Consider the following 22,028-nt stretch of genomic DNA (forward strand, 5'->3'; position numbering starts at 1 on the left):
AGCAGAAGGCCCACCTCCTGGAAGACATGCCCTGGCCCTGGCTACCCCTCCTAGCTAAGTCACTCCCAGCTTTGCTCTCAGTCAGGCCCTAACTGGGACAGTGTATGAGTGACAGTTGGAGTAGAGAAACTAGAGCTGCTGTGGGTTTCACAGAGAAAACCATCTGTGATAAACTGCAGACAAGACAGCTGAGAACCGAAATGAAGTTCTTACTAGAACCAGCTCCAAAGTCACCAACTGTGTCTCAAAGAGAAAGTACGAAAGACAAAAGGACTCTCTGTAGAGACATTCTGTCTTTTTCCTCTTTCTCCTCTCTTTTTGTCCAAGACAAGTTTCTCTGTAACAGCCCTGGTTGTCCTGGAACTCTGTAGACCAGGCTGTCCTGGAACTCACACAATACGCCTGCCTCTGCCTCTTGAGTGCTGGGATTAAAGGCGTGTCACCACCACCTGGCCATATACACTGTTTTTGTTCAGTTTAATATATAAGATATATTTTGAGAAGTGAAGCTAGGCCTAAGAGTAGATTCCTTACTGTTACAACTATTATTGTTATTTTTCAATACTATGTAGCCTTGGCTGTCCTGGAACTCACTACATAGACCAGACTGGCCTCAAACTCAAATCCGGGCTCTGCCTCCCTATTGCTGAGATTATAGGCGTTCATTGTAGTGCCCATCTTTTTACTAGGTGCTAGAAACTGAACTCAGGTCTTATACCTGGCTGGCAAGCACTACTGACTGAGCCATCTCCCTACTCTTTAATCTATATATCAGAAAACATCCAAGTTGAGACAAAGACATTGATGAGTTTTTTGACAAAGAAATATACCCATGTAATCGTCATACCCAGAAATGTAAACGGGGGTGGGGCAGAGACTGCTGTAAGATGTCTTCCTTACGCACCACGTGTGTGTGTGTGTGTGTGTGTGTGTGTGTGTGTGGTGTGTGTGTGTGAGAGAGAGAGAGAGAGAGAGAGAGAGAGAGGGAGGGAGGGAGGGAAGGCCTCTTACTGAACCTGTAGCTTGCCAATTTGGCTAGACTGACTGGTCACTAAGTTTTAGGGCTCTTGCTATCTCTACCTCCCCAGCACTTGGAATACAGGTATATGTTACTGCACTTGACTTTTAATATGGGTGCTGGGGATCCAAACTTCGGTCTTCAAGCTTGTATAGTAAACACTTCACTGACTGAATCATCTCCATAGCCCTCTAAAGTACTTTTCAAAAATAAAAATTAGAGTCAGTGGTGGTGGCACACGCCTTTCATCCCAGCACTTGAGAGGCAGAGGCAGGAGAATCTCTGTGAGTTCCAGGACAGCCTGGTCTACAGAGCAAGTTACAGGACAGGTAGAGAAACCCTATCTGGAAAAAACAAAAATAAATAAATAAAAATTAAAAATTGGGCGTTTAATATCACACTCAGGAGCAGCACTCAGAAGGTAGAGGCAGGCAGGTCTCTGAGCTCAAGGCCAGCCCCATCTATCAAGTTGCAGGTCAGCCATGGTTACATAGTAAGACTCTGTCTTACTCTGTCTCAAAATAACAAACAAAAAAAACGCTACAAATAACTTTTTTCAAGACAGGGTTTCTCTATGTAAATAGCCCTAGCTTTTCTGGAATTAGCTCTGTAGACCAGGCTGGCCTCTAAGTCAGAGATCCACCTGCCTCTGCCTCCCAAGTGCTGAGATTAAAGGCATGCATCACCACAGTCTGGATAAAACCCTAAAAATTAAGCTTGGTCACCAGGCGTTGGTGGTGCGTGCCTTTAATCCCAGCACTTGGGAGGCAGAGGCAGGTGGATCTCTGACTTCAAGGCCAGCCTGGTCTACAGAGGGAGTTCCAAGACAGCCTCCAAAACAATACAGAGAAATCCTGTCTTGGAAAAAAAAAAAAAAAACTAAAAACAAACAAACAAACAAAACTTAAGCTGGATCTGTTGGCACATGCTTGTAAATGAAGTACTTGGGAGGCTGAGGTAGAACTGCTTTGGGATCAAGGTCAGCTGATGTTACATAGTAAGGCCCTGGGGGAGGGAGAGGAGCAAGGAGAGAGAAAAGAGAAGAGGGGGAGGGTGGGAGAGAGTGTGCACCTGTCATGGTTCTACACACCTGTTACCCTATCACCTAGAAGGTAGAGGCTGGAAGATCAGCTCAGGACTAGCCTCAGAGATGGCTCCTGCTGCCAAGCCTGACAACCTGAGCTTGATCTTGGCGATCCACATGGTAGAAGAGGACTGACTGCCAAAACTTGCCCTCTGACCTCCACTAATGCACACTCTCCTCAAATAAATAACAAATGTAAATAAATAAGCATTTAGCACATATAATGTATCTGTGCGGTTAAAACTCCCAAAGCTAAATGTTCTCTCCTACATACCCCTACCTACACGCACGCACGCACGCACGCACGCACGCACTACCAAGTGGCACACTGATGTTCTCCTCAGCGATGACCTATTCGTGTGTATCCTTTACCACTTCTCATAGAAACCCTTCCATGTAAACAAACCTACTTCTGTCCTCAAAGGACATAGCACCCAACCACATACTTCCTGTACTAATGGAAGTAAACCCGGGCCCATCTGGACAGCACCTCCTGCTGGCACTGGTGTGGCCCCACCGGCAGATATTGTCAAGCCTGTCTTAGTACCTCCATATACCAAGCCAGGAGGATCCCACTCTCTCCCAGGAGGCAGAACAAGACTATAGGGATTAAGAGGCCACCTCAGGACTCAACCATAAAATCATTTGAGCTTGGCCACTGGTGAGGGTTAAAGGGATTCAGCAGCAGCCACAGGGCAGTGTTACATGTGACATGTGACAAAAGCCAGTGCCTTTATTTGTGCTATGTGCAAGACCCTGAGGGACCCAGAGGGCCTCTTTGGGTTGACAAAGGGTAGGAGAGCAGGGAAACATGTCCTGTCAAGATGGCTTGTCAGGGCCGGACGGTAGTGGTGCATGCATGTCTTTAATCCCAACACTAAGGAGGCAGAGGCAGGCTTCTCTGTGAGTTCGAGGCCAGCCTGGTCTACAGAGTGACTTTCAAGACAGGCAGAGAAACCCTGTCTCGAAAAACAAAAAACAAAACAAAAAACATGCCTTTTCAGGCCTGATTGTGGACACACCTTTAATCTCAGCATTTAGGAGAAAGAGGCAGGCCAATCTGTAAATCTGAGGCCAGCTTGGTCTACAGAGTTACAGGATGGCCAGGGCTACACAGAGAAACCCTGTCTTGAAAAACCAGATCAGGCAGTGGTGGTGTAGACCTTTAGTCCCAGCACTGTCTGAGTTCAAGGCCAGACTGGTCTCTGGTCTGCAGAGTGAGTTCCAGGACAGCCTGGTGTTTGTGTGTGTTCTCTTTTTCTCTCAATGCAAATAATAATAATAATAATAATAATAATAATAACAACAATAACAATAATAATAAAAAATAATGTAAAAGATACCCATCATTCCTCTCTTAAAAGAATAATGAGGCAGAGAGCAGTGGCTCGTGTATGTAACTCCAGCAGTTGAAAGGCTGGAGAAGGAGGGTCCTGTAGAGTTTGAGGCCCACTTGGGCTATGCAGTATGAGATCCTGTCTCAAAAATCGGGGAGAGGAGTTGTGGAGATGTCTCAGTGTCTAGGAGCATTGACTGCTCTTCCAAAGGGTCCAGATTTGATTACCAGAAACTACATAGCAGTTCAAAACCACCTGTAATTCCAGGCCTAGGGGATCTGAGGCCCTCTTTTAACCTCCATTGCTACCAGGCACACATGTGGTGCACAACCATATATGCAGGCAAAACACCCATATACATAAAAAATGTACGGGGCTGGAGAGATGGCTCAGAGGTTAAGAGCACCGACTGCTCTTCCAGAGGTCCTGAGTTTAATTCCCAGCAACCACATGGTGGCTCACAACCATCTGTAATGAGATCTGGTGCCCTCCTCTGGTGTGCAGATATATATGGAAGCAGAATGTTGTATACATAATAAATAAAATCTTTTAAAAAATTTACATACACATAAAAATACAATTTTAAAAGAAAAGAGAAGTGAGGGGCCTGTAGAATTCATCCTTAACCTAATGTTCCTCACTTTTTCATTTTTCTCTGAAAGTAACTAGACTTCAGAATATGCTTTTCCCCTCAGGGTCTGCCTCTTTGTTCCCAAGGCTTTTCCTGGCTGTCTAGAAGTAGGGTCTGAGCCTGGGGGTTGGTTCTCTGGCTCTCCCAGAAGTTTGGCATACATCACCAATGGAACTGAAGAACTTCTACTCACACCCTCATGTAGAAAGTAGCACAGGATCTAAAGCAGTTCTGTTTACACAGGTCTCAACTACTTCCCCATCCTCTAGTATCAAAGCGATTAAAAAAACAAACAAACCTGAAAGCACGCAGGGAATCCCAGGGAACGGAATAGCTAGCCATACCATGCAAGTACCCTGCGTGCATGCATGCATAGTGCTCTTCTACAGCCAAGATCCCCATAGCCTATTTCCTGTCCAGAGAATCAGCAACAGCCCATCTTTAGCATTTCTAATCTGCAGAGTTCTAGCTTTGATACAGCCCAGGTCTCCTCCACATCCAGTCACACCCCTCAGGAGGTTTACAAATCTGTGTGAGGGAGGTATTGGGGGACACCTTTGGTTTCTAGTAAAACCGATAAGTTGCACCTCAACAGCTTGAGAGGCCATAGCCGTGGTTGTGCCAAGCTTAGGGCACATCCTGAGGCACCATGAGAACAGCAAGGGCTCATACAAAGAGACTAAAGGTAGGTACAATAGATACTCAGCTGCCTCCCACACAGGCAGTCTGGAAATGGAGGCTCCAAAGCTGAGTATCCTTCCTTTACAGATGGGCTTTTGGAGACCTAATGTGTGGACATCAAAATACTTGGGAAAAAAGGGCTGAGGATGCAGCTCAGTAATGGAACCCCACCTATCATGCATATGGCCCAGAGCTCAATCCCCAGCACTGTAAGAAAACAAAACACATCAAAGGGAATAAAGTACTTAGCGAACTGGCAGGATAGTGATCCAGGTTCAGAAAGCATCAGGAGAGGCATATACCGGACAACACAATGGTTCTGGTCTTACCTGCGCACCCCTCGAGTAAGACCTGAAGATGGTGCAGAATCTGCCCTGGCCGGATGTATCCCTGAAACACATGGAAGGATCAGCAGCAGGTACAAACAGTCCCAGTAGGAGAGGTCAGTCCTGTCCTCTTTTTTTTTTTTTTTTTTTTTGGAGACAGAGTCTCACTGTGTAGTTTTGACTGGAATTTGCTGCATAGAACAGGTTGGCCTTGAACTCACAAAGGTCTCTGCCTGCCTCTGCCTTCTGAATACTGATTAGAATTAAAGGCAAGTGTACACCTGTTTTTTTTTCCCCCTGAGACAGAGTTTGGTTTCTCTGTCTAATAGCCCCAGCTGTCCTGGAATTCGCTTTTTAGAAGACCAGGCTGGCCTTGAACTCACAGAGATCTGCCTGCCTCTGTTTCCCAAGTGCTAAGATCACAGGCGGGTACCTCCAACCCAGCCTTAATTTTTAATTTTGTGTGTATGAGCAAGACATGCATGCCTGATGCCACTGGAACTGGAATTACAGACAGTTGTGAGCTGCCACATGGGTTCTGGGACCCAAACCTGGGTTCTCTCAAAGAGCTGAAGCAAGTGCTCTTTCTTATTAACCTCTGAGCATCTCCCTGGCCCCATAGAAACAAGTTTCTATGGGTAAAATTTGAGGAGGCTTTAAAATAAAACATCCTGGGCTTTTTGTTTGCTCATGATGGAGAAAAATCCAGTTTGAACAGGGTCTATTTAAATGGTTATTGCAAATAAGATGCTTCCTCACTTGGCTTCCGTGTACTCATTAGATCAACAACTCACCAGAGCTCCAGCTTGACGCGCCTTCCGTCCAGTAGAATGGTGGTAGTCTTATAGTCAATTCCTGTGAGGAAGCAGAGAGTTGAGAGTGTCCATCAGCAAGTGGCTTCACTGTGTGGTCCTCCTGCCCAAGTCTGTGTTGTAAAGCAGAAAATAATACTTCCTCAAACCCCACAAGGACCCCTGGGGAAGCAGGAGCAGGAGGAGTGTGCTCACTGCCTTCAGTTATGGCTCTCTCAGGGCACTTGCCTAGCTCACATTGTATGGTAGCCACGGGAGAGGCAGAAGCTCATATCAGGATAGGGCATCAGATACACTCCCCAATCCTAGCTCTGAAGAAAGCAACTGCCTGACTACTAAGCTACCCCTAGATGGTGCTGTGACCCTAGGCTTGCCAAGAGAGCAGTAGCTGCAATGGAACAGTGGATGGATACCTGGGAAGAGACATTGAGAGAGACAAAGAGAACACTGTTAGACCTATCAGCAACATAAAGACCTATGCTGATGGACCTGTCACTGTTCTCAGCTGGGTTCTGAGGTGGTCTCTGCCACTGACCCAGCTGACTGTGACACTGAAAGTCTCCCCAAGCCAATACACCTGCCTTTCAGAATGAAACACATTTGCATCATTCTAGCAGTAGACCTAAAGGAACCCCAGCACCAGGAAGGCCTGGAACACTTCTAGCATGGAGACACTTTGCAACTCTGGGAACCAGGTTAAGCATCTCAAGAGAGGAGTTGACCCAGGGGTGGAGGGACTAAGGGCCTGCTCTCTAGTGACTGCTTAGCTGTTGTGTGCTCACCTAGGAAACATGGGACAGTCATCAGTTAGTCCGTGAACCAGCCTCTCCCCATCAGGCTTTCAACATTCAGCAGCTTTTTAAAGGATGAAGCCCAGGGTCAAGCACAGCATTAAAACATGTGATTTGCATACATACACAAAGGTCTGGGTTCAAGTCCTAACACAGAGTGGGAATTTTTATCAAAATAAATCAATCAATAAGCCGGTCGTGGTGGCACACACCTTTAATCTGGAGGCAGAAACAGGCAGATCTCTGAGTTTGTAGCCAGTCTGGTCTATATCATTCCAGAACAACCAGGACTACATAGAAAGACCCTGCCTCAAAAACATAAATAAGTAAAAATAAAAATAGTCAGGTAGTGAAAGATGGTGCACACCTTTAGTCCCAGTACTGGGGAGACAGAGGTAGGCAGATCTCTGTGAGTTGAGACCTAGTCTACAGAGTGAGTTCCAGGTCAGCTGAGGCCACACAAAGAAATTCTGTCTCTAAGAAAAAAGAAAAAGAAGGAAAAGAAAAGGAGCAGTTTAGTTATGTGGTACTGCATAACTACCAGCGAATGTTCATTACATGCACCCACTGAGCTAGACTTTTCGGCTCTCCCGCCAGGTAGGGCAGGTGCTGCCTGGTAGACCTGGGTCTTGAGGAGGTCACAGGGTCAGTGGCAGGTGGCTTTGCATCAGTATCTTCTAGCAGCACTCCCCCACCCCTCTTTTTTTTTTTTTTTTTTTTTTTTACAAAGTCAGGAAAGTGAAACCTGCTTTCCTCATCCTGGAAAGCATCTCTACCTAGATTTCTAGTCTTCTAGCCTGGCTGAGCTCAAGGCTATTCAAGAACACAGCCTCCCCTGAGCTTCCTCCAGATTTTGGGCCTTTCTCCCCAGCAGAACTGGGTGATTTTAATGTCTTAGGTCCCAGTTCAGTGAGGAGGACCTCACTACTCCCATTGCTCACTACACAGTTCTGAAAGGGCTCTACACTAAGCAACCATAGAGAGCATAGTCCAATAGAAGTGGATGCTTGGGGGTCTAATGACAGTTCACATTAAAGTGTTATGCCAAGATTACCAGGGAAGGAGCCCCTGGCTTGGAAGTGTTCTAAAAGGAGCAATTATCCAAGTCTTGAGGGTAAGTAGGCCTAGAAAGGAGGGGGGCACAGAGGTGGAGGAGTGTGGTGGAAGAGGCAGAGCAGTGACCTGGAATGGGGCCTGAACCAGACACAAGAGAGACAGCAGGCATGTGGGGCATAGGCTGGCAGGGCCGCTGGCAGGGCCACCAGCAAGCTTGAGTCTGAATGTCACTGTAAGGGGATTGGTGAGTGTCAAGAGGATGCCTATCTATCCTAACACTTTCAGCACCATTCATTTTCCCTTCTGTTTAAAAATGTTTTTCTTTTTAATCAGCTAAGACAACACAGCTTAATTCAAGACACACAACCCAAAGGAGGACCAGCTGCCCCCCTCAGGACCCAGATCATCTGTGCTAAGGCTTCTCTAAGACGTCTCTAAGAAGTCTGTTGACCTACTGGATCTGAAAGCCTCACCTAACAGTTTGGCTCTGTCCTCATAGTCAAAGCGCTGCTCCTTTGGCAGACATGAACACGATCTATTAACAAATGTGCATTGGTGTTTTGCCTGCATGTATATCTGTATAAGGGTATCAGATCCCTGAGAATTGGAGTTACAGACAGTTGTGAGCTGCCATGTGAGTGCTGAGAATTAAACTTAGGACCTTAGAAGAGCAGCCAGTGCTCTTAACCACTGAACCATCTCTCCAGTCCCCTGAACACAATTTTTAACCTTATGAGATACATACCAAACAGGGAAAGTAAGGCAAGGAGGTTATAATACTTGTTCCATTTATGAGAATAAAACCATTAGCCAACATCCTGGCTCTGTCTACCATACAGCCAGGGCCTTTTGTTCCCCCATTTAGAAAGGACTTGGGTTAAGAGGACTCTGTTATTAGTTCCTTGCTTCTCTCCACCCTCATGCACCCGGTGGTGTCTGGTGTCCATGGCTCTATTCTCTAAGAGAATAAGCCTCCTGTGTTTCCTGGTAGAGTGGGACTTTGACATGCCAGCCTCTGGGCACCTGCTGAATTCAGCAGAATCCCTGTGACCACCCCACCCCCTTCACTCAGCTATCCTGCCTCCTAAACCAACAGCCTCTCATCTTACAGATTCATGTTTTATTGTTTTCATTTATTAATTTTGTGTATACAAGAGGTGAGCATATCACAGCACACATATGGAGGTCAGAGGACAACTTGGGGGAATCAGTTCTCTCCTATCATGTAGGTTCTTTTGTTTTGTTTGTTTTCAAGACAGGGTCTCTTTGTGCAACCTTGGCTGTCCTGGAACTTGCTCTGTAAACCAGGCTGGCCTCAAACTTACAGCGATCCACCTGCCTCTGCCTCTTGAATACTGGGATTAAAGGTATGCATCACCACTGCCCATCTTACTGTATGAGTTCTAAAGATCAAATTCATGTTGTCAGGCTTGGTGGCACCCTCACTTGCTAAGCCATCTGGGTGATCCCAGGTTTATGTTTTTCAAGACACTTTACTATTACTCAGTGGCAGTTCACGTAACAGCAGAGTTCTGTAAACTCCTACCTCACAGCAGGCATTGTTTTCAGGTGCAGCTGCTGCCAGGTTCAAGTGGTGACTGGAGGCAGGGAGGTGCTTAACACATGAGCCTGACAGCCTGAGTTAGAGACCCAGAACCATGTAAAGACGGGAGGGAGGATGACTCCACAAAGCTGTCCTCTGACCTCATACATGAGTCATGGCATGTGTACCCATATCCACAAAATAACAAGGTATTTTTTGTTGTTGTTGGGTTTTTGTTTTTGTTTTTCGAGACAGGGTTTCCCTGTGGCTTTGGAGGCTGTCCTGGAACTAGCTCTTGTAGACCAGGCTGGTCTCGAACTCACAGAGATCCGCCTGCCTTTGCCTCTGGAGTGCTGGGATTAAAGGTGTGTGCCACCACTGCCCAGCTTGTGCTGTCTTCTTCTGTCATAGGGTTAAGTATGTTTTATATATATTCAACATTTTGAGTTGTGAAAAATCACAATACTGTAATATCCCACTTTTCAGATTACAAGATTGAAATCCTTACAGAAAAATGCTAACACTAAACTAGATTAATAGTAAAATGGAGAGGCTGGAGAGGTTAAGAGAGCTTGCTGATTGGCAAAAGACAGTTCAAGTTCCTAGCACCTCTGTCAGGGAGCACACAACTGCCTAAAACCACTCCCGGGGATCTGACACCCTCTAGTGGCCTCCATGGGTACCTGAACTCAAGTATATATAGCCAGAAACAGACACATAATTAAAAATACACATAATTAAAAATAAATCTTAAAAAAACAGAAAACAAAAAATTCTCATTAGTGTCTGTCATTTGCAATATTTCAATGCAGCATCTGGCTGTTAGACCACCCAGCCAGTATTCAGGGAAGGTCTGCTCTCTTTCCAAACAGGCTCCCCCTATTGTGTGACTGCACTTTCCTGGAGAGGGCTGGAAGCAGGTATGGGATAGAGCCCTTGTTCTCACTGTGAAGCAAGTGCCCATGCCAGTTGCTGGTTTCCTGTAGAGCACCCAGAATCCACTTCTAGGAGGTGCAGCACTCCACCCCATCTAAACACAGTGCAGCCTACATAACTTCAGAACCAGTCCCAAAGTGATAGAAACAAACACCACTGGATGCAGCTGATTACTTCTTGGTGTGTTACTGTTAGGGAAGAAAAAAGGCTCTGGTCATGTGTCCAGAGGTAGACAAAAGATCAAAAGAGGAATTCAGGGGTGGAGTGGGGGTGGTCTCCTAGTAACAGAAAAGGCCTTTTATGTTAACTGGTAGACATGTAGAGTGTGGCACTGGTAGACATGTAGAGTGTGGCAGGGCTTTCTACCAGCAATCCAGGCTAGCACAGGGCCCTCTGGAGATTGGGGGCTCCAAGATCCTTCTACAAAGGCTGCCAGGAGCAGCTTAAGGCAAGGCTATAGTAATGCCTGTGTCAAGGATTTAGAGGGGAAATCAACTCTACAGATATTCAGTAAGTCCAGACTCAATGCTGCTCACAACAGATAATCTTGGCATGGTCTACAGTCTGCTTACTGGGACTCAACAGTATTTGAGAGTAAGTGGAACCTGACACTTGTCTCTGAGAGAATGAAGCCAATAAATGGGGTTACTCCCTGTGTCGTGTGAGACTGGATTCTGACTTGCTGGCTTAGGAGAGCCACCTATGGTGGCTTGAATGAGATGTCCCCCATAATCTTGGGCATCTGAATTCTTGGTCCCAGTTGATGGCACTTTTTGGCTTAGGAGATGTGATCTTGTTGGAGGAGGTATGTCACTGAATATGAGCTTTGAGAATTTAAAGACTTATGCGATCTCAAGTTTGCTCTGCTTCCTGCTAATGGTTTAAAATGCAAGCTCTCAGTTACTGCTCCAGCTGCCATGCCTACCTGCTGCCACACATCCCTCACTGTGGTGGGGATGGACTCTTACCCTATAGAACCATAAACCCAAATAAACCCTTCCTTCTACAAGTTGCCTTGATCATAGTTTTATCACAGCAATCAAAACATAATTAATATACCACCTTGAGGAAATGCCCACATGGACAGGATCCAGGGGTATCAAACAACCCACAAGGAAGGGATCACTCTCTAGTCAAGGCTCAAATGAGACCTAGCTTGCTCAACACCTTGCTTGATTCAGTCTGTGAGAGGCTCTAGAACCTTGTAAGCACCACCTAAACTGTGCCCAGGTTCCTGGCCTATAGTAGAAACTCTGTGTTGATAAGGCAGGTGCATAACAAAAAACAGAAGTTGGACACAATACCTCAACAAAGTATCTAAAACACAACTGCCTGTGACTTAACCAATGGATCTGAAAAATATACAGAGATTTAGAGAATGGTCTAAGATGCTGCCTGAGAACCTTGTGAAGCAGTGTTTTGAGAAACAATGAGTGTGGAATTCTGGCATCTGGTCTCAGCATGGTTTGTTATACCTATACTACAGAGCTCCAAAAGCAGGCACAAGCTCTTGTGCTTTCACAACCCATAGTCTACAATAGTATCACAATGCCAGGCAATACAGGGACAATCCTGCTTCTGCCCCCATATGTGGACAGAAGCAAGTTTTCTTAAATTTCTGCACACACTTTTCTTGAGTCAAGATAGATAGATGGTGGTTTTTTATGTTGTAAACATGAGTTTGAAAAAGACATGTGCCAGGCATTGGTGGCACACGCCTTTAATCCCAGCACTCGGGAGGCAGAGGCAGGCGGATCTCTGTGAGTTCGAGGCCAGCCAGAGTGAGTGCCAGGATAGGCTCCAAAGCTACACAGAGAAACCCTGTCTCAAAAAACAAAAAACAAAAACAAAAACAAAAGAAAAGACATGCCTAGTGGTTTCTTTTTTTTATATTTCAATGCCATAAAGATTTTTTTCTTCACTTAAAGCAAACTTTGCTAGGAATAGTGGAACATGCTTGTAATACTAGCACTTAGGAGGTTGAGGCAGCAGGACAAGTTTGAGGCCAGACCGGGTTACACAGTGAGAACCTATATAAAATGTGCGGGAGCACACACAAACACAAAAGCAAAACTCAGGGGAGTGAGAAAGAGGAAGAAAACTTTTTGAAATATGTGGTCAAAAGAGTAATAGTTCCCGTGTATGTATGCCCTTTAACTCCTAGTTTCTTCATAGTACAAAACGGACACAGCTAGGATTAAGGTATGATTAAGGCATAGCCAGGCAGTAGTGGCATACACCTTTAATACTAGTAGTATTTGGGAGGCAGAGGCAGGCAGATCTCTTTGAGTTTGAGGCCAGACTGTCTACAGAGTGAGTTCCAGGACAGTCACAGAGAAACCCTGTTTTAAAAAACTAAGGGGGGTGGGGAGGATTACTTAGAAGCCTTTCCCAGCTGAGTTAGAGAGAAGAGAATCAATCAAAACCCACCCTTGCTGGCTCTGAGGATAGCACACTCTATAACTTAGTTTGCAATCAGAAAAAGAAATATTAGTCTTAAAGCCATAAAGAACCCAATTCTGCTAATAACCCAGTAAGCAAGGAAATGAAACCTCCTCCAGACTTAGCCACCAATGCTAGCTGCCATCACCTTGTTTTTTGTTTGTTTGGATTTTTTGTTGTTGTTTATTTTTTACTTTTTTGTTTTTCAAGACAGGGTTTCTCTGCATAGCCTTGGCTGTCCTGGAACTTGCTCTGAAGACCAAACTGACCTTAAACTCAGAGGTCTGACCACCTCTGCCTCCCCAGTACTGGGATTAAAGGCATGTGCCAACACCGCCTGTTTGTTGGGTTTTTGTTGTTTGTTTTTGCTGTGGTAGTGCTAGGGATTAAACCCTGGGCCTGCCACATGTTCGATAAATACTTTCCCACCAAGGCACACTTAGTTCCCTGCCAATACACTCATTTCAGCTCAGAGAATAGCCCTGTTATGACCACCAGCTCTGCAATAGTGTTTCAACAGTAAAAGAGCAGCTACAGCAATATAAAAGTTACAAATGGGTATCCACTTTGGTTTTGTGCTTTATTCTTAAACTGGATACAAACTAAAAATCTACAGACTCAGGGAATGGCTAAATAACATAAGCTATCTCCACAGGATAGAAACTGTTCTCTGGCTGTTGCACACAAACAGGCATCCACCCATTAGCAAGGCTGAAATGAAAGCAGGATGCAGAGGAATTACCTTCCAGTTGAGACTATTTAGTAGTCTCTTAGGCTGATAAATACATGAATAACCTGTAACCCAGCACTTCTCTAACAGAAACCCACACACATGTTCACCAAAACCACATATGAATTCTATTTTTATTTTTTAAAATTAAGTGTATGTGGTATGTGCACACAAGTGTCAGCATACTCAGAGGCCAGAGGCATTGGCTCCCCCTGGACCTGGAGTTACAGGAGGTTGTGAGCCACCTAGGGTCCTCTGAAAGAGCGGTACACACACTTAACAGGTGAGCTATCTCTGCAGCCCACTTATGAAAATTTGTAAAGGAGCACTCCTTAGAAGAATTCAAATGTGGGAACTATCCAAATACTCATTGTCTACAGAAGAGACAGGCTTGTTCCAGTATTCACACACAGGATGCTACACAGTAGAAGGATACCACATACAACATAGAAGAACCTCAATGAGATGGAAAAGGGCCAGACACAAAGAATATAGAATGTGACTCTATTTATGTATTTTTGTTTAAATCTAGAAATCAAAAACTAGCCTATAGTAAGGTCAAGACTGACCTGCAGTTGCTGGGGCTAGAGGCACACAGAGGGTGGTCAGACAGCAAGGGGCTGCACATGGTTCTGGTCTGTCAACGTTCAACAAAAAATCCCAATTTTTCTGTATGTAAATTTATCTCAGTGAGGTGGAGTAATAAATAAAGAGGCTGATAACATCAGACACTGGACCAGAGCTTACATGCTCTGCTAATGAGAACACCAGGTACCACAGACAGCCGTCGGTGTCTTTAAAACGACCCACCCGATACCTCAAACAATACTTACTCATTTCTAGGTACTTATCTGAGAGAACTGAAACATACCCACAAAAGGATTTGTGTATTGTGGCTGTGTTGAATACCTTTTAATTCAGAACAAAAATAACCCGATGTATACAGCAGAAAACCAGAGAAACAAATTGGTTTCTTTCACATAAACACTACTACTCAAGGGCAGGAGCTCCTGGTATGTGTCATGAAGGGATCAAAAAGTAAGTGACCAAGCACTGGGGAGTATGAGGCCAGCCTAGCTATATAAAGAAATCTTGTGGTTTTCTTTTTTTGGGGGGAGGGGATGGTGGTGGTTACTGACACAGAAACACCTTCCATTTGTGGCATTCTGGAGCAGGCAAAAGTAACCTGTAGGGAGGGACCAGCAGACTGGTAGGAGCAGTAACTAACCACATGGGCAAGAGAGAACTTTCTGGGGTACTAACACTGTATCTTAATAAGGGGACAGGCTAGCTAGATATCTACATCTGTGATAGTTCCTACAGCAGTGATTCTCAACCTTCCTAATGTGCAACCATTTAATACAGTTCCTCCACCATAAAATTTTTGCTTCTATTTCATAACTAATTTTGCTACTGTTATGAATCGTAAATATTCTGAGACAGATTTGTCAGAGATCACAACCCACAGGTTGTCCTAGAGCCAGACTTCTAAGATGAGTACATTTATAAACTAACTATATCAATAAAATCAATTTAAGAGCTCATCATTCAGGAAACAGAGGTCAGTGGAAGTCTGAGTTTGATGCTACCTGCATGGTGAGTTCCTGGCCAGCCAGGGCTACACAGGGAGACTCTCTCTCAAACAAACACACAAAATAAAAAAGAGAGGGAGAGGGGGAGGAAAAGAGGAGAAGCAGGAAGGAGGAAGAAAAACCAAATAAAAAATTCCTAAAACCACAGCCAGGTGTGGGTGCACACCTTTAATCCAAGAACTTGGGAAGCAGAGGCAGGTGTATCTCTGAGTTCCAGGCCAGCCTGGTCTACAAAGCAGGTTCCAGAACAGCTAGAGCTGTCACACAGAGACAGAAAAACCTTGTCTCAAAAAACCAAAATAATAATAAAAATAAACCTATGCAAGATATTGATCTGCCTTTAGATTAGTATGTCTTCTTTCAAATGAGAAGACTGAACTGCCTGCCAAGATGGACCAGAATGCAGAGCGGAAACAGAGGGAGAGCCCGGGATCTGAGCTGCAAGCATACAAAGTCTGACTATTGATGGAGGAACCTACCAAACTGTGGAAATGTGCTACTCTGCACATGCTGTACCTAACAGATGTCCTTCAAAAATAGGGACATATGCATCTGCTGTCATGAGCAAACCAATGCCTGCAGCAGTACAGGACAGGAGGAGGATGCTAATAGGCACAGAAGTACCTTCTATACTGACATGCCAATGCCAGACAACAGAAAGAATGCCAGGGGAGTTGTACGTAGGGATCTTGTAGTGTCAAAGCTTTTACTTACTGTTCCAGAACCCACATCACACCAGATTTCTTCTATCTACTAAGAGCAAGCACACTCAGCATGGAAAGCTCAGTGAAATACAAAACACTCAAAAACCATGACCATTTTAACAACAAACCTACAGAGTCTTCATTAACTTCACGTGTTTCATTACACTTTATTTCACTTTACATCTGTACAGTATACAGTCACAATTGCCCACTGTATCTATGAGGTCCACATCCATGGTTTTAACAACTACAAACAAAGTTTTAAAAGAAAATTCACCGGCAGGTTGTGGCTCACGCCTGTAGTCTTGGCACTTAGGAGGCAGAAGCAGGCAAATCTTTGAGTTCAAGACCAGCCTGGTCTACAGAGTGAGTTCCCGGACAGCAGGGCAACACAGAGTAACCCTGTCTCAAAAGGGGAAAAAAAAAAGGAGGAGGAAGGGAGGGAGGAAGAAAATGCATTTGTACTGAACACATGCAGATGTATAGATTATTTATTTATTTATTTATTTTTAGGCAGCGTCTCAGTGTATAGTTCTGGCTGGCCCGGAACTTGATATGTAGGCCAATCTGGCCTCAAATTCATAGAGATCCACCTGCCTCTGCCTCTGCCTCTTGAGTGCTGGAATTAAAGGCATGTACCTCTGTAGCTGCTCAGACTTTTTAAGGTTTATTTTATCTGTATAAGTGTTCTGCATACACGTATGATGTCTGTGTGCCAGGTTTGTGCAGTGCCTGTTGAGGTCAGAAAAATGTTGATTTTCTGAAGCTATAGTTAGAGATGGTTGTGAGCCACCTCTGTAAGAGCAACAAGTGATGTTAACTGCTGAGCCACCACCCAAACCCTCATGTTCAGACTGACAAAAAACCATTATTATTATTATTATTATTATTATTATTATTATTATTATTACTATGTGTGCGAGTGTGTATATGACTATGCGTGGGGGAGGGAGGCAAGAAAGCCACAGCATATGTTTTTGGAGGTCAGAGAACAACTTGTGGAGTAAGTTACCTCTTCCCACTTTTACATAGGTTCTAGGATTGAATTCAGGCCACAAAACTTGCACAACAAGCACCCTTACCTGCTAAGCCGCCTTGCCAGTCCATGACATTTTTAGTATCAGTATTCCTTCAACACCATAGACTATTTACTTTGCCTTTGGTATGTAAGTCCTCTACAAGTCATTTAAAGCAGACAGAAGGATGTACAGGGTTAAATGCAACTGCTGCACCTTTTTCCTATCTTCCTTTTTGTTTTGCTTTTTTGAAGCAGAGTTTCTCTATGTAGCCCTAACTTTCCTAGAACTTACTTTATAGACCAGACTAGCCTTGAACTCAGAGATCTGCCTGCCTCTGCCTTCCAAGTACTGGGACTAAAGGCATGTACCACCATGCCAGGCTTCTTTCTTGTTTTTGAAACAGGGTCTCTTTATGTGGCCTTGGCTATCCTGGAACTTTCTATATAAAACCTGGCCTAAAACTTACCTGGGATTTAAGGGTGTGGGCCAGTACTCCTGGCTGTGTAGCATTTTATATAAAGGACTCAGGCATCTATGGATCTGGATATCCAAGAGGCTCCTGATACTAATCTCCTATGGACATCCACAGATGATGGCATTTTCCCCCACTTAACAATGTGTCAGGGATATATCCCTGTTTTAATAAAATTCATTAAATGTTCCTCTCAATAATGACATTTGTCAGAGGACTGGAGAGATGGTTCAGTGGTTGAGAGCACTGGCTGCTTTTCCAAAGGACCTGGGTTCAATTCCAAGCACCATATGGCAGCTCACAATTGTCTGTAACTCCAGCTCCAGGGCTTCTGACACTCTCACATCAATGTACATAAAGTTTAAAAACAAAATCAAAAAATTTTGCCTGGTAGTGGCAGTGACCCACACCTATAATCCCAGCACTGGGGAGGCAAAGGCAGGCAGATCTCTGTGAGTTCTGCAAAGAGAGTTCCAGGATGTTACACAGAGAAACCCTGTCTCCAAAAAACAAAACAAAGAACATTCAAAGGTTGCATAATTCACCCTATGAATATAAGCACAACATGTTCTATTGAGGCATTCAGACCATTTGTTTTTCACTTTTATTTAAAAACAAAAAGTCTTGGTTCCCTCTATTTTAGCTAGAATTTATTTCCATAGGAGAGAGTCCTAATTACTGGCCAAAGAGAAGGATTTTGGGGATGCTGATACATGGCTGTTCCCTTAGAAGCACACCCACACACCTTGAGCTCTGTGAGTCACCGGCTTTAGTGTCTGACTAGCTTTATGGGTAAACACACCCTTCAGCTGAGTTTAGGGTTCAACCTCTTTCTATCCTTTTCCATTAGTATCTCCTCTCTCTACACTGTACGTGTGGTCATGGACAGCTGTCCTGAAACAGGGAAATATTTCCAGTGACCAGACTGACCTAGCAGCACAGGTCTGAGACAGTGTGCATATACCCTGATCTGGTCCCGTGAGTTCCAGATCCTTTTTAGTAAAAAGTGTGGGGGAGCCTGTGCAGGAAAGCTGTGAACTTACTGTGAATTATGGATGGGTCAGAATACAGAATGCTCTTCCTACAAGGTGGCCTTCCTCAAAGAACTGCATAAACTCTGAGAAGTGAATGCACTTGAAAGCAAGGACACCAAGGGAATGCCTTGCCAGGTCCACATTATCTCTGTGGGAAAGGCAAAGGCCTGGGAGGAATATTCTTGGCTCTTTTCCCATGAGCAAAGATGATAAGACAATAACAGCAGGTGCATTCCCTCACTATACTTGTATTTGCTTAAAAGAACTGTAAATGTCACTTCACGTTATTCTTGTTTTAATAATAAAAATGAGAAGTGCTTTGTTTGCACTACTCTTAAACTCAAAAGCCCTGAGTCCCCTGTGTAGGTTTTTTTAAATTTTATTTATTTTTTTAAATTTTATTTATTTATTTATTTATTTTGTTTTTTTTTCGAGACAGGGTTTCTCTGTGTAGCTTTGGAGCCTATCCTGGCACTTGCTCTGGAAACCAGGCTGGCCTCAAACTCACAGAGATCCGCCTGCCTCTGTGCCACCAATGCCCGGCTCCCTGTGTAGGTTTTTAGAATTTATCTTTTGGCTGGGCGTTGGTGGCACACGTCTTTAATCCCAGCACTCCGGAGGCAGAGGCAGGTGGATCTCAGTGAGTTTGAGGCCAGCCTGATCTAAAACGTGAGTTCCAGGACAGTCAGGGCTGTTACAAAGAGAAACCCTGTCTTGAAAAAACAAAAAAAAACAAAAAAAAACAAAAAAAAAAGCCTAGACTGTTTTCTAACACAGCTTGCTTGCTCTGTCTGTCTCTTTTAAGAGAGTCTTACTTTGTAACCCTGGCTAGTCCGATACTCTACAGACCAGAAATCAGGCTAGCCTCAAAATGCCTCTGCCCCCAGAGTGCTGGGATTAAAGGCATGTGCCAGCTAATCATGATGGTGCAGGTCTCAGGAGGCAGAAGCAGGTGGATCATCTGAGTTCCAGGTTAGTTCTGGACACACAGTGAGACTCTATCTCAAAATAAAACAAAGCAACGCAAAGCAAGCATCAATAAAATCCCAAATACAACTGTAGTGATGTCTCAAAGTTAAGAGCACTGGCTGCTCTTTCAAATGGCTGTGTTTGACTGCAACACCCATACAGGGCAGTTCTAGGGGATCCAACACCCTCTTCTAGCCTCCACAGACACTGAATAAATGTGATGCACAGACATACATGCAGACAAAACACCCATACAAATGAAATAAAAGTAAAGGTTAATTTTTTTTTTCCTTGGGGCTGGAGAGATGGCTCAGCAGTTAAGAGCACTAGCTGTTCTTCCAGAGATCCTGAGTTCAATTCCCAGCAACCACATGGTGGCTCACAACCACCTTGAATGAGATCTGGACCCCTCTGCTGGCTTGCAGGCCCAAGACTGTATACATAATAAATAAATAAAATCTTTAAAAAAAAAAGACCTAAAAAATTTTTTTTTTCTTGGCTGGGTGGTGATGGCACTTGCTTTTAATCCCAACATTCTGGAGGCAGAGGCCAGCCTGGTCTACAGACCAGGACAGGCTCCAAAGCTACACAGAGAAACCCTGTCTCAGCGGGGGAAAAAAAAGGGGGGGGGCACGTGCCACCACACCTAGTAAATATGTACACATATCATTATGTAACATGGAAGGAAAAATCAAAATTTTGTGTTAGGCCTAGTAAACCTGGTACCAGGAAGGCTGAGATAGAAGGACTACTGTGATTTCAAGGCCAACATAGGTTATATGATGAATCTAAGGCCAATCTGGGCTACATAGCAAGATCCTGCCTTTAAAACAACAAAGTTTTCAATGCCATGAGTTGGGTTTTTGTTGTTTGCTTATGTGTGTGTGGCCCAGGAGCTGGAGTAATATGCAGTTCTGAGCTGCCTGATGTGGGTGCTGAGAACAGAACTTGGGTCCTTTTCTAGGGATGTGCACTCCTAACTACTGAGCCATTTCTCCAGTCTCATGGTTCTATCAGTTTTAAATGCCAATCCAGCTCTACACATGTGGGAGCTACTATCTCTGTCTCTCACATGAGCAAATATTTATTAAAAAATGAGAATTTTAAAGAAAGCTTTAACTCCAGCAACAGGAAAAGATTCCTGTAAAGAGAGCAAAGTGTGGAGGAGAGCAGGCCTTGGGTTGAGTGCTCCCTAAGGGCCCCTTCCCACAGAATCAAGGTCCAGAAATAATGCAGACTTCTGACTGGACTTAGAGCCCTTCTGTTCACACAGGCAACACCCTCGGTATTACTCACTTGCTCATGAACTATGTTTAACTACCTGTGGAATCTTAGATGCCAAAGTCCTTCCAAAAGGCTCAATGAAACAATTTCTTAAACTCAAGATTAGATAGATTTCACCTTGCCATCCCTATGCTTTGGACACACTGCATTTGCTGTTATGAATAGTAGTATTTTGTAAGTATTCTCTACTGAATAAGATTCATCTAAGAAAGTAGCCTAATAGGCTAGCTATAAGCTGGGTGTTGGTGGCACACGCCTTTAATCCCAGCACCTGGGAGGCAGAGGCAGGTGGATCTCTGTGAGTTTGAGGCCAGTCTGGTCTACAAAGCTAGTTCCAGGACAGCCAGGGCTATTACATAGGGAAAACCTGTCTTGAAAAACAGCAAAAACAAACAATTCAAGGCCATTCTTACCTATACATGGAGCTTTGAAGCCAGCCTGGGTTATATGAAACCATGTAAAAGGCATTATGCCTGTCCCCATGAAAGAAGAGCCAGGCTCTCTGGAGAAACAGCTAGTTCCAGGCTAAGCAGGGAAAGCATGTACTTAAGGCATCAACTGCACCAAAAGCAGGGGGTGATCAGGCACTCAGGACACAGCCCAGAACTGCCCAAAGAGGCCCCACAAGCAGGGCACTATGTGAGAACCACCAGGAAGACAGCAGAAGGCTATCACTTTACCACTGAGAAAGTAAAGGAACATCGCTGGCACCCATAATTCCTACAGGGTGGGAATCAGTGGGTACAGGAGACATCAAAGAATCCAGAATGGACCACCATTCAATGTCTTCCATCTGTCAGGGTCCTATTCTATCTGTTCCCAGAGCTTACGGTCCCTGACAAGTGGTGTGGCAGATCTCAGTCTGAAAGATTGCTGACTCACACTCCTTGAGCAAAGTGATGGCATGGGGCAGGGCAGAGTAGGCAGCCTGGGCAGTGACCCAGCTTTCTCCACTCCTTGAGCAAGGATTTTCTGAACCTAAAGAAGAAAGTCTTGGCCACACTGATAAATGTCACTGCAACTGCAACCTATTCACATAGGTTTATTTGTTTTGTTTTATTTTGTTTTTCGAGACAGGGTTTCACTGTGTAGCCTTGGCTGTCCTGGAACTTGTAGACTAGGCTGGTCTTGAACTCACAGAAATCTGCTTGCCTCAGCCTCTGAAATGCTGGGAGATTAAAGGTGTGCGCCCCCACTGCCCGACTTCACACAGGTTTCCTGATGCATTTACCCTATTAACTACCTTCCCATCTAGGTGTCACGCAGATCCAAAAGGTTAACAGTTAACACTCTTGTCTAAGGACAATGGGAAGATGTCCACAAGCACAAGATGTAACACACAACAGAGTGCACAGGTGGAAGGAACCAGGTCCACTTCAGTGATAGCATTCAACTTAACCTGTCCTCACACACGCCACAGCTGAGCAGAAACAGCAGCCTGGCCTCTAGGCACACAAACACATGGTTATCATATGGCTTAGCTCTTCCTCCAGGGCTGACGTTAACTCACTAGCCCAGAACTTCTGGCATTTGGCTGTCAACTCTTCGAAACAGTTCACAAACTATG

The 22,028-nt window shown here is 44.6% G+C and overlaps 1 protein-coding gene across 1 annotated transcript in view; it reads right to left on the bottom strand.

Moving 5' to 3' along the window:
• Rab40c (RAB40C, member RAS oncogene family) overlaps positions 1-22,028 on the bottom strand; it is a 35,152-nt gene that overhangs the window by 5,983 nt on the left and 7,141 nt on the right. Inside the window, exons 3-4 of the mRNA XM_027425106.2 lie at positions 5,872-5,932; positions 5,081-5,141 (exon numbers count right to left, since the gene is read on the bottom strand). Of these exons, the coding sequence (XP_027280907.1) occupies positions 5,081-5,141; positions 5,872-5,932 (122 nt within the window). The remainder of the gene's footprint in view (positions 1-5,080; positions 5,142-5,871; positions 5,933-22,028) is intronic.

The sequence above is a fragment of the Cricetulus griseus genome, chromosome 7, assembly GCF_003668045.3.
Source record: "Cricetulus griseus strain 17A/GY chromosome 7, alternate assembly CriGri-PICRH-1.0, whole genome shotgun sequence".
NCBI lineage: Eukaryota > Metazoa > Chordata > Mammalia > Rodentia > Cricetidae > Cricetulus > Cricetulus griseus.